Here is a 17,101-nt window from a genome sequence, read left to right as displayed (position 1 = left end):
GTGAGTACACCCATTTCTCGCACCCTCACCAATCTTGGTCAAGGTTGGATTATATCCTGACATCTAGCCCCCTCCTAGCTAGGGTAGAGGCCTCCGATATCCATGACATGCTAATTTCAGACCATGCCCCAGTAAGTATCTCAATTGTGGATGCTCACCCCAAGGGCTCTGACATTCTATGGCGGTTCCCGAATTGCCTGATGAAAGATGAGGTATTCTGCTCCCAATTATCTATATGGTGGAAGGATTTCTTGAACAACAATGCATGTCATGGGGGGGAGCCAATACTTCTATGGGAGACGGCTAAAGCAGTGATGCGAGGGAAGATTATATCCTACTGGCTGGGAAAGAGGAGGGCGAATCAGAAGACATTCCATGAGGCTACGGCCAGACTACGTACCACATATACCACTTTCTTAAATAACCCGACAGACCAACACAGACAACTCTGGGTGGCAGCTAAACAGGACATGGACAGGGCAGCGGAGGCGACAGAAACTTTCTTTTGGGATCAAAAAAAAACTGACTTATTCAAATACGGAAATAAATCAGGCAAACTATTGGCCAATTTGGCCAAGGGTTATAGGGACCCCAATAACATCTTGGAACTGCGAGACAGAGGAGGGAAGGGGAAGCTTACTAGAGACCCTAGGCAGATTAACCGTATTCTGCAGGAATACTACTCACAGCTATACAAACAGGGGGGACAGAACCTAGAGGAGGGGAGAAGGTTCCTGGACGGCATAAATCTCCCGACGGTAGATCAAGACGACCTGGAAACGCTAAATGCTCCCATCACCCCCGAGGAGATAAGCCAGACTATTAAAGCTCTGAAGCATCATAAGGCCCCAGGCCCAGACGGATACACGTCTGAATTCTACAAACATCTCCAGGACGACATAACACCGACTCTCTTGTCTGTTTACACGGCCATCCTGGGGGGTGAGGGGACCATTTCCTCGAGCAACACGGCCTATATAAAAGTCCTTAATAAACCCGGCAAGGACCCCACATTGCCTTCATCTTATCGCCCAATTTCTTTAATTAACCTAGACCTAAAAATTCTTTCTAAGCTTTTCTCTAATAGACTAATGGGGGTCATGCCAAAACTTCTAGGACCACACCAGGTGGGGTTTACCCAGGGGAGGTCGGCGGTTACAAATATTAGATCCATTCTTGCCGTCCAGGATGCAGTCCAGTCCGGGCACCGTGTCGGGCACCCTCCAGCTTTCCTGTCGGTTGATGCCGAAAAGGCCTTTGATAACGTCAGCTGGGGGTGGCTCGACATGGTCCTGGATAAGTTTGGGTTCAATGGCTTGCTCAGACAGTACCTGAAGGCCATATACATAGGCCCCAAGGCCAAAGTCTCCACACCGGGTTTCTTGTCAGATGCTATACATTTAGAAAAGGGTACAAGACAGGGGTGCCCACTATCCCCCCTGCTATTTAATTTATCCCTAGAGCCTTTGGCAAGGCACCTGCTGTCGAGCCCACTTTATAAAGGGGTCCAAGTGGGGAAGGAGGAGATAAAATTACTATGCTTCGCTGATGATTTACTGCTCTGCCTGGGGTCTCCAGAGGACCAATTAGCACCCACGCTCCAAACACTAGAGTATCTGGGTTCCTTTTCGGGATATAAAATAAACCCCACTAAAAGCCAACTCCTACTCCTGGGTCCCTCTAACCACGATGTCTTGCGGTCAACAGGGGTGGAGGTATTGCGTACCTCCATCACATACCTGGGGGTTAAAATAGGCCCCACCTCTCACTCATTATACAGACTCAACTACCCTCCTCTCTTCCTAAAGATTATCAAGGAATTAGATAAGTGGAAAGAACTCCCGCTTTCACTTGCTGGTCGGGCGCATCTTATTAAAATGATAAGCTTTGCACGATTACTGTACCCCTTGCAGACTTTACCATTATTACTTAAACATATGGATGTACGCTGCCTCCAATCAGCCTTCACGCGTTTTATGTGGAGAGGCAAACGTCCAAGGATTGCGTACAATAAGTTATGCTCCCCTAAACCCCAGGGAGGTCTCAACATGCCAAATATCAGGCTTTATAACCTGGCATCCCTGCTCCGCCACACTAGAGACTGGATCCATGGGACCAGCTATTTCTCCAATTATCAGCTGGAAACCAATTTAGCCTACCCATGGGCACTGCCCACATTATTACATATGAAAATCAAAGACCTGCCTAGTCATCTTAAGTCCTATGTAGTACTCAGAGATACCATGGCGGCTTGGAAGGCAGCGAGGAAAATGTATAAGCTTCCCTTCTCTCTCTCTAGATATCTTCCGCTATGGGGAAATCCAACCTTTCGAGGTGACGTTCCAGCGCCAGTTGAATCGGTGTGGCGGAGTAGGGGCATCAGGGAGGTGAACCAACTCTTGAAGCCGGGAGGAGGAGCCTTGCTTCCTTGGGAACAATTCAGGGCAACATTCCGTTTGCCAGGGGGTCACTTCATCTACTACAATCAAATGATATCGTTTTTGGGAGGCCTAGTGTCTAACTTTGCTAAAATTGAGGTGGCCGGGAAATTTGACGAGATCATGGGTTCCCCCACGACCCTTGAGTCGTTGGCGAACATATACCGGGTCTTGAACACCCAACACCTAACACCACTGATCCAGACTATGTTTAGCCATTGGGAGTCTTCCCTGCGGGTGGAGGATCTCTCGCTTAAACTGTCGAAAGGGATACAGTATGTTAGGGCGGCAATGGTAAATGAAGTATGGAGGGAAATGCACATGAAACTGCTCCATAAAGCCATTTATGCATTCCAGTTTTCATATAAGGAAGCCCCTGTGCATTACTTGAGAGCCTGCCCCAAGTGCTCCCTAGAGAAAGCAGACCTGTTCCACTGTATGTGGTTGTGCTCTCCGGTACAGGAACTGTGGAAGGAGTCTTTGCAACTGATTGACAAAGTCTGGTCAATTCAAATACCACTCCAACCTATCGGCTGCCTATTCCACTATGTCACTAGAAGGTCTGGAGAGGATTCTCAAGACTTGGTGGCAGTCAAAGGTATACATGTGGCGTTGTTAGCAGTTAAAAAGTGCATACTCAAACGCTGGCTAGATCCTTCATTACCATCAATCTCAGACGTGACGGATCAGTTGAGAATGCTCCTTCACATTGATAGACTAGACACGTTACGATCCATGGGGAGGATCACTAAACAATTCTTTCATAAATGGAGACCGTTTCTAGAAAAAGTATCTTCTCCGGACGAAAGGAGGGAGATTATGCTACAGTTTAGGTGCTCAGAATGGTACTGTACGGAAGATCTTAAAGGCACATTGGGTGTGCTAAAAGTCACTTAAGTGTTATGTCTTGGTCAGGCTGATTTTCGTTGTCTCTGTGTGTGTGTTCTTTGTTGGGTACGTCTGTTGGTGGGTCTGTGTGAGTTGTGTGTTTGTTTTGGATCCATTGGTCACCAGTTGAGATGCTATAAACTGTCTCGTAGTTGCTTAGATAAGAAGGTCCGGTTTAAGGGCCAAGTTCAGGTTAACACTTATGTCTGACATGGAATTAGAGAGACACCTGGGGGAACAGAGGGTCGTGGATCCCGGAGTCGTAATATCTTCCCCTTCTTCACACCCTGGGACTTGCAATTGACTTTGTATATGTAGGTGTCTCCTCTCTTTCATATCTCATATGGTATATACGTGTACAACTCTCTATTTCTTTTGTATTATATATGACATGGCCTGTACACTTTTCGAAAAAAGACAATAAAAATTATTGTTTTAAAAAAAAAAAAAAAAAAAAATTTAAATGACATATACATTTTAACATCAAGGAATTGTAATTATAGATATGTTTTCAATATGTACAACATTTTATTTCAGGTATGGAGGAGTGACAGCAGGAACATTCTGTGCTTTGTTTACTCTCATGCAACAACTAGAGAATGAAAACTCTGTAGATGTTTATCAGGTGACCAAGATGATTAATCTGATGCGACCAGGGATTTTTACAGACCTAGTAAGTATATAGTCTTTGAACAAATCAGAGCAGCCTACAATGTAGGTAAATGCATGCCAGTTGAGATGTTTTTGTTTAGAGTAAAACCAAGAGAAGTTATTTGATCTATTTGGATCCCCCTCCCCTTTCCCCGTACACCAAAAGCTTATTGGTAGATAACTTGGCTTCCTATAAAAGTTGACCCTAGTTTAAGTGTATCTAAGATCAGATCACCAACATGTACAATATTCCTACCCTCAGTTGGGTTCTCTACACTGCACTGGAGAACATTATTTAAATGGGTTATCCAGAGTTAGAAGAACATCACTCTTGTCTCCAAGTCAGGTGTGCTTTGCAATAAGCCCCATTCACTTCAGTGAAACTGATTTGCAAAACCCCACCCAAACTGGAGACAAGAGTAGTGCTGTCTCTGGACGAAAGTGGCCATGTTTCTCTAACACTGCATAACTCTTTTAAGCAAGAAAATAGTAGGCCTCAGCTTCCTATGGCATTTTTGTCTGCATAAAATAATTTCACCATGTCCTCACACAATATAATTGAGAAGAGGCCAGGTAGCATGACATTGTAGTAAAAATTAAGTGAAAATAGTGAAAAAAGGTCATTGATCACCTAAAAATTAACAATTTGATGGATCCAAACCAGCATGGTTTTACTGCCGGCAGATCATGTCAGACTAATCTCATTAATTTCTTAGATTATGTCACAAAGTGCTGGATGAAGATGGTGCCGTGGATATCGGCTATCTGGACTTCAGCAAAGCCTTTGATACAGTTCCTCTATAAAGAGTTGATAGAGAAGTTAGTGAGACTTGGACTTAACCCCTAGAAAGAGGAAAGGCATAATGATTTGTGGTGTTAACCATGGATCAGGAAGGTTTCTGTGGTGCTACCAGATTGTAGGGTGTCAATAGGGTGTAACCATCAATGATCTTTTATCCGAACTCTAAGGATCAATGTATTTTGGGGTGCCAGACCCCTTTTTCAAGTCCCGCTTTGGACTGCGCTGTTGAACTCACAGTGTGAAATCCACTGTGATCTTGTATGTCTGAAACTAGCCAAAAGAACTAAATTCGTATAATCTGGAGGAAAGAAGGGAAATGTGAGACATAAACCTTTAAACCTTACATATGTTAAAGTCCTAACATATAAGGAAAGTTTTTTTTAATAAGAAACAAAAAGGACACAGTGAGAGGTTAGTTGGAGAAAAGATCAGAAGCAACGTGAGAAAATTGTATTTTACTGAAAGAGTAGTAGATGCTTAGAACAAACTTCCTGCAGATGTGGTTGGTAATTCTACTGTGATTTAATTTAAACCTGCCTGTGATAAACAAATATCTATCCTAAGATAATAAGAAGGGAAATACTAAAAGGGCATACTGGTTGGACCAGGTGGTCTTTTTCTGCCAATACACAGATGAAAAAAATCGACACACTCCTAATACTGTTCTTAATTGGCAAGAATGTGTCTGAACGGGAGCTTGTTATCCCGTATGCAATCCAATGAAAAATAGACAACACCGATTCCACTTGAATATATTTTATCAGAATTTTCTTAGTTGCAATAAATTTTCAACATCAAAATCACACAGTGAAATAGCAACCAGCTGCACTCACAGATAGGCATTAGTTGAGGATCCACGTCCACACGTCACACTCCTCAGGGCAAGCTTTTTCTATTTCACTGTGGTGATTTTGATGTTGAAAATTTATTGCAACTAAGAAAATTCTGATAAAATATATTATAAGTGGAATCAGTGTTTTTTCTACCAACGGTCTTCTATGTTTCTATAAATTGAAGATTTAATAAATCATTGGAAGACTAGCGAATCAAAAATATTGTAAACCACTGGTCAGTAAACCTCAAGCATGCAGTCCAGGACTTTAACATAAAATAAAGGATATTTGATCTGAGAAGAGTTAAAAAACAAAAAGATAAAACAGGAAATTAAAGGCAGAGAGAGGACAAAATGTCTCATTGACTAGAAGGAAGGTAAATGGTGATTTCTTGGTAACCATCATATTGGTCATCCCCTGACCTAAAATGCAAAAGAATGGCACTGAGACGCCTATGTTTGCCAGAGCCAAATGCCTGTGATTTGGGCTTGCTTGTTGATTAGATTGTTAACTTGTTTTTAACTATTGTTCATGGATTATGACAAGCAACAACTGCCAGGTTATATAAAAGTAATAATTATAATCATGTCAATGTAAATAAATACAAGATTATAAATGTGTCAATAATAATGTATTGCTTTCCACACATTTTATAGGAGCAGTTTCAGTTCTTATATCAGGCTATCCTGAGTCTTGTGAGCACAAGGCAGGAGGGACAGGTGGCAAGTATGGAGAGCAATGGATCTGCTTTACCAGATGGAAACACATCAGAGAGCCTGGAATCTCTAGTTTGAACATGAGAAGTACTCGGCTGCTCACCATGTATCTGTCTGAAACTTCTTCCAGCACTATTTTTGTAAATGACTTTTGCTTACTACCCACAATTACTAATGTGTGCCTTGGGGAAGATTTTGTAATCGGTCGCCTCATGATTAATTTAATTGGCTATGGCAGTGTTTTATAAATGGTGTTTAATATATTTACTCAGTATTAGTTTACTACTAGCACATTTCTAATCTTTAAATTCTTGATATTTATAGCTGTGTACTTTTCCAGCGCCAATACATACTGTGTTTTATTGTGCTAATGCTTACATTTAGTAGTTTTGTAGTTTTAATATTAAATTGTAAATAATACATCATTTCAAGGAAGAAGCTATGCCGTGTTAAGGAAGTAATGAACTAACATTTATTGTAAATACTGTTTGTGACTCCATGGACCAAATTTATATTTATAAATGTAGATTTTTATATTTCATCACAGAGTCAGTTTTCTAGTTACTTGTATTTGCATTGTTACATTGATATACTTTGTTTTTATTGTACCTAGTTGTCCTGACCTGTTTATGCATGTCTTTAATGACGTTATTACCACTGGTTTGCATGGAATGTTAACATTGTTATGGAATAAATCTTCAAAATGGTTTGCAGTACAGGAGTGTGAACAAGTAAATTGGGCTTATGAATTCTTTTTTACTTTATGTGATGTTTGTCTTATATGAGGTCTTGCCAAAACTATACCTATGTTTTTGTTTTTTTACAAAATAATGACAGCAAGCTTTAAAAACATTCTAGAAAACATAGAAGCTTAACTCTTAGAGGACTGGGTCAATTAAAATTTTTTTGTTTTTACGCTGTTCGCCCTGGGGTAAAACTGTCTTGTTATATATGTTCCTCAAGTCGTTACGATTACAACAATATATAACATGTATAACTTTTATATTATGTGATGGCTTGTAAAAAATTCAAACCATTGTTAACAAATATATGTTCCTTAAAAACACTCTATTCCCAGGCTTATAGCTCTTTTATCCTTTGGTCTATGGGGCTTTGTGAGGTGTCATTTTTTGCGCCATGATGTGTTCTTTCTTTCGATACATTGTTTGTGCATATGCAACTTTTTGATCACTTTTTATTACAATTTTTCTGGATTTGATGCGACCAAAAATGCACAATTTTGCACTTTGGGATTTTTTGGCGCTTATGCCATTTACTGTGCGAGATCAGTAACGTGATAAATTAATATTTTGGGTGATTATGCACGCGGCGGTATGAAATATGTTTATTTATTTATATTATGGGAAAAGAGGGGTGATACAAACTTTAATTAGGGGAGGGGGCTTTATACTAATAATAACACTTATTTCTTTTTTTATATTTATACTTGAAGCCCCCCTGGGGGACTTTTAGTATAAGCACACTGATCTCTCATTGAGATCTATGCAGTATAGTAATACTTCATAGATCAATGAGATAGGCACTCTACTGCTTTTGGCTGCTGCAGCCGAAAACAAAAGAGTGCCGAGCCGGGATCAGCGCCATTACGGCGCAGACCCCGGCCCAGGTCAGAAGCAGGGATCGCCCCTCCACGATCGCGTCGCGTAGGGGCTATCCACCCACTAAACACCAGGGAATAGGCTGCAGTTAGTATTCAGATGCAGCTGTCAACTTTGACAGCTGCATCTGAATACTTAATTAGCGGGCACGGCGATCGGACCGTGCCCGCTAATAGCCGTGGTCCCGGGCTACAAGCGGCACCAGGGACCGCGGCACGAGGTTGACATGTTTCGTGAGTAATTCTCCCTTCCTTAGAACAGATGTGCATGTGTTTTGAGAAAGAGAGAGTTACTCCCGAAGCATGTCAATTTCGTGCTTACTTTGAATAAAGTACTCAATCGCTTTTTCATATTTTGGTGCAATCGTTTTGCATGCAGTGGCAGTGCTGGAATCTTGTACCCCAAACTTTTTTTCCTACTAGTATCACACACATGTATTTGGCTATGGATGATGTTGGATTATTCATGTTTGTGTAACATGTCAAACATTTTTTTTAAATAGTAGGGTCTCAATACAGAGGCCCCCACAATCTCTACATATAGCTGGGAGCAGCGTGCGACTGTTCACTCCATTCCTTGGCTTGCTGCTTGAAGAGGTTGTCCAACATTTTTTTATTATTGGAAAAGGGAATAATTTGTAATCCATCTCTTTCCTTTAGTTGTTTCCCCTAACATTTTTCACCCCAGTGTCCCCGGGCATCCTCCGCTGTTGCTGCTTTTTGGATTTGTGTTTGTTAACATAAAGAACTTCCAGTTTACAGGGGTCAGCAGTGACATCACAGCTCTGCAAGCCTATAGCTCCACCCCCTCTTCTCTGAATATAGCTCTGTCCACGTTCATTCTTCAGCACGGGGAGAGGAGCCATGTGTCAAACTGGCGTGGCCTAGAGTGTCTGTGCTTTAGGCTAACAACGGCTCTCCATCCCTCCCCCTCACTCTCCTCATCATTAGTAATGCTCCAGGCAGGTTTTCTCCTATTCACATGTGCTGGATTGTTAAGCAACCTGTGCAGTGTTCAGACAATTGAGGAATAGGAGAAACTAGATTTACATTTCCAGAGAAATACATAGTGCTTGAAAAGAGTGCCCCTTTAACAGTAACTTCCCTTTAAGAGCAAATTTGGTACAGTCCCTTTAAAAGCATCTTTGGTACGATCCCTTTAAGAGCAACTTTGGTGAAAATGCTTTGAGTGACCTATACTGTCCCTTTAGGACCAGCTTAAGTACTGTCCCTTTAAAAGAGACTTCGGTACCATCCTTTGAAGACCAGCTTAAGTACTGACCCTTGAAGAGCGACTTGGGTACCGTCCCTTTAAGAGCGACTTGGGTACCGTCCCTGCTACACGGCTGCCTCAGCTCTGCTATTTTACTGACTGAACTCTGCTACTTATAATGGTAAAGATCATTGCTCGGTTACCATGACAATCTTACTCATGTCAGTGAGACAAAATCGTTAAGGACCTTCCATCTTCTACATCTTCTATTGGCCGATAGTGGACATGTGACTGTGTGGATGTTGTGAGGCACTGACTTACAAGACCTTAGAATTTCTATTGGCTGCTATATTTCAGCTATTTGCATATGTTCTGTGATTGGCTGTTAGCGTTTACAGTGTGGCCATTATTTCCAATGGGCCATTATTTTCTATGAGAAATTAGGGGTCTAAACATAAATTTCTTAACGACAACTCCGATCGAAACCAAAAATAGATAGCACATTTGTCACCGCCGAGGGCTTTGAAACGCAGTTTGAATGGAGTCTGTGCACAAAACGGTTCGGGCTGATCGCAGAAGAATGGGTGGAAGAAGAAACGGGAGAAGACGGATTACAATATAGTGCTTCTTCAAACACTATAATTATGCTAGGGCCATTCCTAATAGTGAAGAGGGTGGGTAGGAGGGACAGAGAGGCGTAGCAAGGTTAAGGCATAGACACTCTAGGCCACGTCAATTTGAAACAAGGCTGCAAGTTTAAAAGTTGTTGGGCATGAATGTCATATTTAATGCTGCATCTGCTCTATGTTACCCACTTTTTTAGAGATGCCACCAGTGATAATGAAGGAAGAGTCAAACAGGAGCTAAGATACATTACACATCAACAACCTCTCCTCACACATATAAAGCCAAGGTAAAGTGCTACGATTAAATAAAGGGCTATCTTTTATCCTACACCTAAATTTGACGACATCTTGTTTAGATCTAGATTAAGGATAATTACCTATTCACACAAAAAATTGCCCTTCACAAATGGCAGTTGCAGAGGAATTCTAACTAAGATTCTCCAACAATGTTAAGAAGCAGCCATGGTGCCTAGAGATGAGAGAACATGGCCATTTGTGCTCACTATTTGCTTGAGTACCATGGTACTCAAAAGTGGTCGATACTTAAATGAATACTGTGTGGTGCTCTAGTAACATTGCAGGTAAGGGGCTGGGATGTCCCGCTACTCACCAGCTATGTTGGGTGCTGGCATAGCAGTAATTGGCCGGCTGCATCGGGTTAACCAAGTGTACATAGACCCAGTTCTCCAGCTGCTTGACTCGGTTGCTTGCTGTTAGTTGTCAGGGAATGCTGCTGCAGCAGGGAAAGGGGTAGAGTAGGCTTAGGAGTGGGTAGTCAGGCAGGCAATTAGGTTCACCCAACCTAACACCAAAGGTCCTTTTAAAAAGCTAGTAGTCTGTCAGTGTGACTGATAAAGAGCTAATTCCATACGATATACCAGTATTGTACAGAATAGTAAACTGGTATATAGCTAGTAATAGTCACTTATATCCACAACTGTCCAAAAGTCATTTTTAGGACTAATAGTCTGAGTGTGTAATTTAAAAAAAGCTAATCCCATGAAATATACCAGTATTGTACAAAACCGTATATATAGCTAGTAATACTGTAGTTATATCCGCAACTATCCAGAAGTCCTTTGTAGGAGTAGAAAACATAAAAACTGCCATACAGTATTTTACAGTCTAACCAGTACCTTAGAGTGACAATCTAGTGGTGGTGAGTAAACACCCCCCTATACTAGTGTAATCTGCTAATGACAGAAAACATCGGAAAGACTAGTGTAAAGGGACAAGGACATGGGCAAGGAAGTGGGCATACTGATGAGGGTGCTGGTTCAAAGCCATAGGCCTAGGTGAGTTATAACAGAGCCTGCTGCTGAGGGACAAGAACACAGCTTATGTAATATCCTGGCCACCGCTACCAGTTAGTGGGGACACACAGTACTCTACTACTGAATGCAAAGCAATGCAAGCAGATGTTGACCTGGATGGTGAATAACACGGCCTGTCAATTTGCCACCACATAATCACGAAAGTCAGAGAAGATAGTGGAAGGTGAACGTTTGGTGTCTTGGAAAACACTATCTCAGGGTAGTAAGGAGGGGGTGGATAAGGAAATGACTGGTCCAACTGCTGAGCCCAGCGTTTCAGAGTTGAAGGGATCTAAAGCACCGGCTGCAGGTATCAGTGGTGTGGACACAGGGAAAAGGTGGGCCATACCAAGTGGGTCATCACCAGGCTCTCGCCCTCTATTTTATAGCTGTCACCACCAGGCTCTCTCCCCCAATTATAAGGAGGGTTACCATTAGGCTCTTGCACAAGTTTTTAAAAGGTGTATGGGATTCCCTTTTCTTTCAATCTTTGACATCTTCACCAGATAATTGCGGAGAAAGGGCTATATGGACATCATTTGCGATGGCACCCAGCAGCCAATGATTTTAGTTCAGGTCTAAAAGACATGATCAGCCAATGATTGTTGTATCGTCTGATCTTTGTCTTTATTACACATAGCAATGATCTGATTATTGCTCCATGTAAGGGTCCATTTACACAGAAAGATTGACTGACAGATTATCTGCCAAAGATTTAAAGCCAAAACCAGAAAGAGACTATAAACAAGGAACAGGTCATAAAGGAAAGACTTCTCCTTTTTCAAATCCATTGACTTTGCCTTCAAATCTTTGGCAGATCGTTCTGTGCAATCATTCTGTGTAAATGGGCCCTAATAGGGCCCTTATAACAACTTCATGATCTAGCTTTCTAATAAAATTGGCAATGTAGTGCTAATAGCCAAGATTATGTTGAAATGTTACACAACCTTCTTGAGAACAGCTCTTAATATGAGACTCTAAGTACAGATGCTACTAAATAATATATTTAAGAGTTGAAACAATTATTACTCTCTGCTAAAAAAAGAAAATCAAAATTTGATTACAGTTGATGAAATTTTTTATGCACTCCCTAAAACGTATAAATCTACCAACCCCATCAGAAGGCCAATAATCTTGGGGAACATCTGTATTACTAATTGTGGCAGAATTTTATATGCACGTTCCTGACTTCAGGGGCTTTAGATGTGTGTGGGACCGCTGCAGTGAGAGTGGTCCCGCACACATTAGTGTCCGGGGAGCCGAGGATGACAGGCAGCTGCGATCCCGCAGCTGCTTGTCATTAACTCCTTATACGCCGTGATCTATAGCGATTGCGGCGTTTAAGGTACTCAGTGACAGGACAAGCACTGATGCCAAAAATAGGCTAAAAAACAAGTGTTTGAATACCATATGAAAATAAATGAAAATGGTAAAATATTCTAGTCATTAAGGCCCAAAATTAGATTAGGTATTCGAGGGTAGGTACAAAACATAGCTATTCAGTTCATTCCATTTTCCCACATCTCAGTTATCGTGAATCAATTTAATTGGGAAGTCTACATAAAAGAAATTTGTTCATTCACTGCTGCGTTTTGCCTCAAGGACCGGTAGTACCTCCTGTGGTTTCAAACCTAAAATCCTTTTTTATCAGGACTCTTGTGAAAAAGAAAAAAATAAATCAATGTTGAAAAAAGATTTATGTAATCCATATTCAGGCATTTTAAAGTAGCACGGCATTGTAGAAGACGTACTTTTAGATAAAATAACTGTTAAACCTTCCGAGAGATGTGTTAGGCCAGGCATCACATGTATTAAACTGAAAACAAGGCAAACGGTGCTTATTTTAATTGAGGCTTTCAAATCATCTAGGAGCAGTGTAAGTGCATTTTACCAGAGACCGTGAGATGCATCACAGAAACAGCATGGAGCGCTCAGCAGAGAAGCTCGGGAAATATTTACATGCTTTTCTGAGACAGCTTTTAGCATAGCATGAGAACTCAGCTGCAACTAAATAAATGCACTTGTCCAGACTGTACAGTAGATTTACAGTAATCAGATCAGAACTATCTTTGCTCTGATTCTCAAATCACATTATTGTCTGTTCCTGGGTGATCATTGTAGGTTGAAAACACTAACCTGAGACCACGAGTTTTACAGAAAACTAGAGAAATCTGAAGCCCCCAAAATAAATACCATAAGTAAATTAGCTAATTAACTAATACAGATAAAGTTGTTACAAAGCCAGAAATAGAAGCTGAAAGCTATATATCACTGTATCTTGAGGAGAGGATCTTCTTCAGTGTCCTTTACAGTAAATACACTAACAAAAAAAATTTAATTGCACTGACTAAACCTGGTATTTATAATAATCCCTATTAATCACTGCAGACTAACGAGCGAGTATGTGCTCAGCAGTCCTCGATATTTGTGAGCAGTGGCTCCAGACTGTCCCCCACCCCCCAGGGTTTGGCAGTGGAGATGAGCAAATTAACAGTGCAGACTAAAGGTCCATTTACACAGAAAGATTATCTGCCGAAGATTTAAAGCCAAAGCCAGAAACAGAAAACAAACAGAACAGGTCATAAGGAATGCCTGAGATTTCTCCTCTTTTCAAATCCATTCCTGGCTTTGGCTTCAAATCTTTGGCAGATAATCTGTGTAAATGGACCCTAAGCAAATCATTTAGTTAGACTTCAAAGGCAGCAGGCTGATAAGCAGCTATGTGAAACCTCTCCCAGGACTGGATCTAGCTTTTTCAGGCATCCAGGGAGAAGCAGCAGAGTGGCACACAAAGTGATTCACTTAGTATGTACAGTTAACTTGCTCATTTCTAATTGACAGTGTTTTGTCAATACTGTGTATCACTGGTGGCCAGGTGGGACGAGTTGCAAATCATAAATATCGCGGACTACTGAGCATGCACTCTCTCAGTAGTCCGCAATAATAAACAAGGATTATATCAGAATGATGGCATGAATAAAGAAAACCGGGTCCTAGGCAACAGGTTCATGCTGCCCTCAGGAAGGGCAGCATAAATTTGGTGACAGATTCCCCTTAATACAAGGGTTTGACGCTGGATAGGTTTTTCTGTTTCTGCAGCATTTTATGTTGAATGTGGTTTTAAGTTATAATGGCCCAGTAAAGACCACTGTAACTGGACCATACTGTGATACAATGTCAACTGTTCATAAAGCTGTATCAAAAATACACACAATGACACTGAATTTCCATTTTCAGCCATTGTTAAGCCTGTGCATTTTTAATTTAAGTGTCACTGACCCCAAATAATTAAAACTTTTGACACGTCAGAGACACTATGGTACAGTACATTCCCATTTACGCTCATGGTTTTAGCCGTACTACTGTTTGCTGTTGTGCTTTTAACTCCTAACAAGATAGAACATACAGCTAAACCAGGAGCAAGTACAACCACAGTGACCCCACCATTCACCTAAATGAAGGGGCCTATGCAAATAACTTTCACCTACCAAACTCCTCTGTCTATAACACAGCCCACAAGTATTTTTTTCCCCGACAGCAACTTGTATTTAGGCAGGTGGTACAATGATACATTCTAAGGCCATGTTAACACACTGAATTTGCTGCAAGCAAAAGTGTTGGACATGCACAACCCAGTGTAAATGATGGGTGCTAAATGGTAAGCATATAAACCAATATAACTATATCAAAGAAACAGCTATGCCAAATACATAAACCATAGCACACCAAATAATGTAATAAATAAAAGTACTTTATTATAACAGGTACAATATTAAGTATTACTGATCCCACAAACTAAAAACAATTAAAATATAAATCCCACAGGGGGGTACCCGGTATAGTACCACCCACAATGACACCCCAGTCTAAGTATGTCACACACCCTGTATGAATAAAGTGCACGTGCAATGCGTTAGTGTTCTATAACATGGTACCAGCAATCCACAATAACAATAAATAAATGCACTATGAGAGGTGTTACCTAATAAATAAGAAAGACCATAAGCAATATCACCTAATGTATAAGAAGTCGTGTACAAAGACAGTGAAATCAAAATCAGACCAAGATAGTAAGATACCACCATAAGTAGCAAACAACAGGGTGGTGATGGGGTGTCAAGAAAAAGAGCCTCTTTTTCTTGACACCCCATCACCACCCTGTTGTTTGCTACTTATGGTGGTATCTTACTATCTTGGTCTGATTTTGATTTCACTGTCTTTGTACACGACTTCTTATACATTAGGTGATATTGCTTATGGTCTTTCTTATTTATTAGGTAACACCTCTCATAGTGCATTTATTTATTGTTATTGTGGATTGCTGGTACCATGTTATAGAACACTAACGCATTGCACGTGCACTTTATTCATACAGGGTGTGTGACATACTTAGACTGGGGTGTCATTGTGGGTGGTACTATACCGGGTACCCCCCTGTGGGATTTATATTTTAATTGTTTTTAGTGTGTGGGATCAGTAATACTTAATATTGTACCTGTTATAATAAAGTACTTTTATTTATTACATTATTCGGTGTGCTATGGTTTATGTATTTGGCATAGCTGTTTCTTTGATATAGTTACACTGAATTTGCTGTTAAACAACGGCCGTTGTTTAACAGCAATACTTAATTGCATTGCATGGAACCACGGCGTAGTGTATAGTGCTGCACAAAATAATTGACAGGTCTATTTTGTATGGTTGCTGTTCAGTGAACAGCGGCTGTACAAAGTAGGCTTTGCACACAGTGTAAAGTACGGCTCCTGGCCATACTTTACACTGTGGTCCATGACAAATTGGAGTGCGGGCACACCCTAATGTGCCCGCATTCCAATTATAATCAAATTATGTTCATCTGCCCGATACTGCAGTATCAACCGGGTGAACATATAAGACAATGGCCATTGTTTGACACAGTCATGTCAAACAATGGCCGATGTTCATACCCCATGGCCTAAAATTGAAAGACAATGTATTGAAATTATTCACTGCATAAATTGACATTAAATTTATAATAAATTTAAAGTGAATAATTAAAAAAACAACATTTTGACAAGAATAGCGGTTAGTTAGCAGCTCTAGTGCTGTAGTCCTCTACAATAGTGTGGCAAACCTACACTTGGACGCTGTATCATATTCTATAGTAAAAAAGAAAAAAACACAGACACAGATAAAATTCCCTTTCTGCATGTTGTATTTCTGAAAAATGTGTGCAGACATGCACAAATATTACCCTATAAAAACCACAATTCACACCTTATCATATCACCTATATATAGTTACCTTCCTCCTCATGGTTAATTTTACAGATAACCATTGTACTAAGTTGCACTGAGCCCACAATGTAAATGTGCATCTGGTAGGGTGTTCTCACAGCAGCATAGAGTAGGGATATTGCCATAATAATTCAGTTTACATTAAAAAATATTCAAAGCTCTACAAATATTGTATACAGATGTGTATACAGATATAGCAAACACACACACACATATATATATAATATATATATATATATATATATATATATATATATATATATATATATATATATATATATATATATATATATATACATATACACTCACCGGCCACTTTATTAGGTACACCTGTCCAACTGCACGTTACCACTTAATTTCTAATCAGCCAATCACATGGCGGCAACTCAGTGCATTTAGGCATGTAGACATGGTCAAGACAATCTCCTGCAGTTCAAACCGAGCATCAGTATGGGGAAGAAAGGTGATTTGAGTGCCTTTGAACGTGGCATGGTTGTTGGTGCCAGAAGGGCTGGTCTGAGTATTTCAGAAACTGCTGATCTACTGGGATTTTCACGCACAACCATCTCTAGGGTTACAGAGAATGGTCTGAAAAAGAAAAAACATCCAGTGAGTGGCAGTTCTGTGGGCGGAAATGCCTTGTTGATGCCAGAGGTCAGAGGAGAAAGGGCAGACTAGTTCGAGCTGATAGAAAGGCAACAGTGACTCAAATAGCCAACCGTTACAA

At 40.6% G+C, this 17,101-nt stretch overlaps 1 protein-coding gene across 1 annotated transcript in view; it reads left to right on the top strand.

The window, feature by feature from the left end:
- Positions 1-7,212, top strand: part of LOC138778797 (receptor-type tyrosine-protein phosphatase zeta-like) — a gene marked incomplete at its 5' end in the record, with an annotated part of 38,605 nt that extends 31,393 nt beyond the window's left edge. Inside the window, 2 exons of the mRNA XM_069956533.1 lie at positions 3,864-3,999; positions 6,269-7,212. Coding sequence (XP_069812634.1) covers positions 3,864-3,999; positions 6,269-6,406 — 274 coding nt within the window. The remainder of the gene's footprint in view (positions 1-3,863; positions 4,000-6,268) is intronic.
- Between the last annotated feature and the right edge of the window lie 9,889 nt (positions 7,213-17,101).

This window comes from Dendropsophus ebraccatus, unplaced genomic scaffold, assembly GCF_027789765.1.
Source record: "Dendropsophus ebraccatus isolate aDenEbr1 unplaced genomic scaffold, aDenEbr1.pat pat_scaffold_687_ctg1, whole genome shotgun sequence".
NCBI classification, from domain to species: Eukaryota; Metazoa; Chordata; class Amphibia; order Anura; family Hylidae; genus Dendropsophus; species Dendropsophus ebraccatus.
This window is presented reverse-complemented; position numbering and strand designations above follow the sequence as displayed.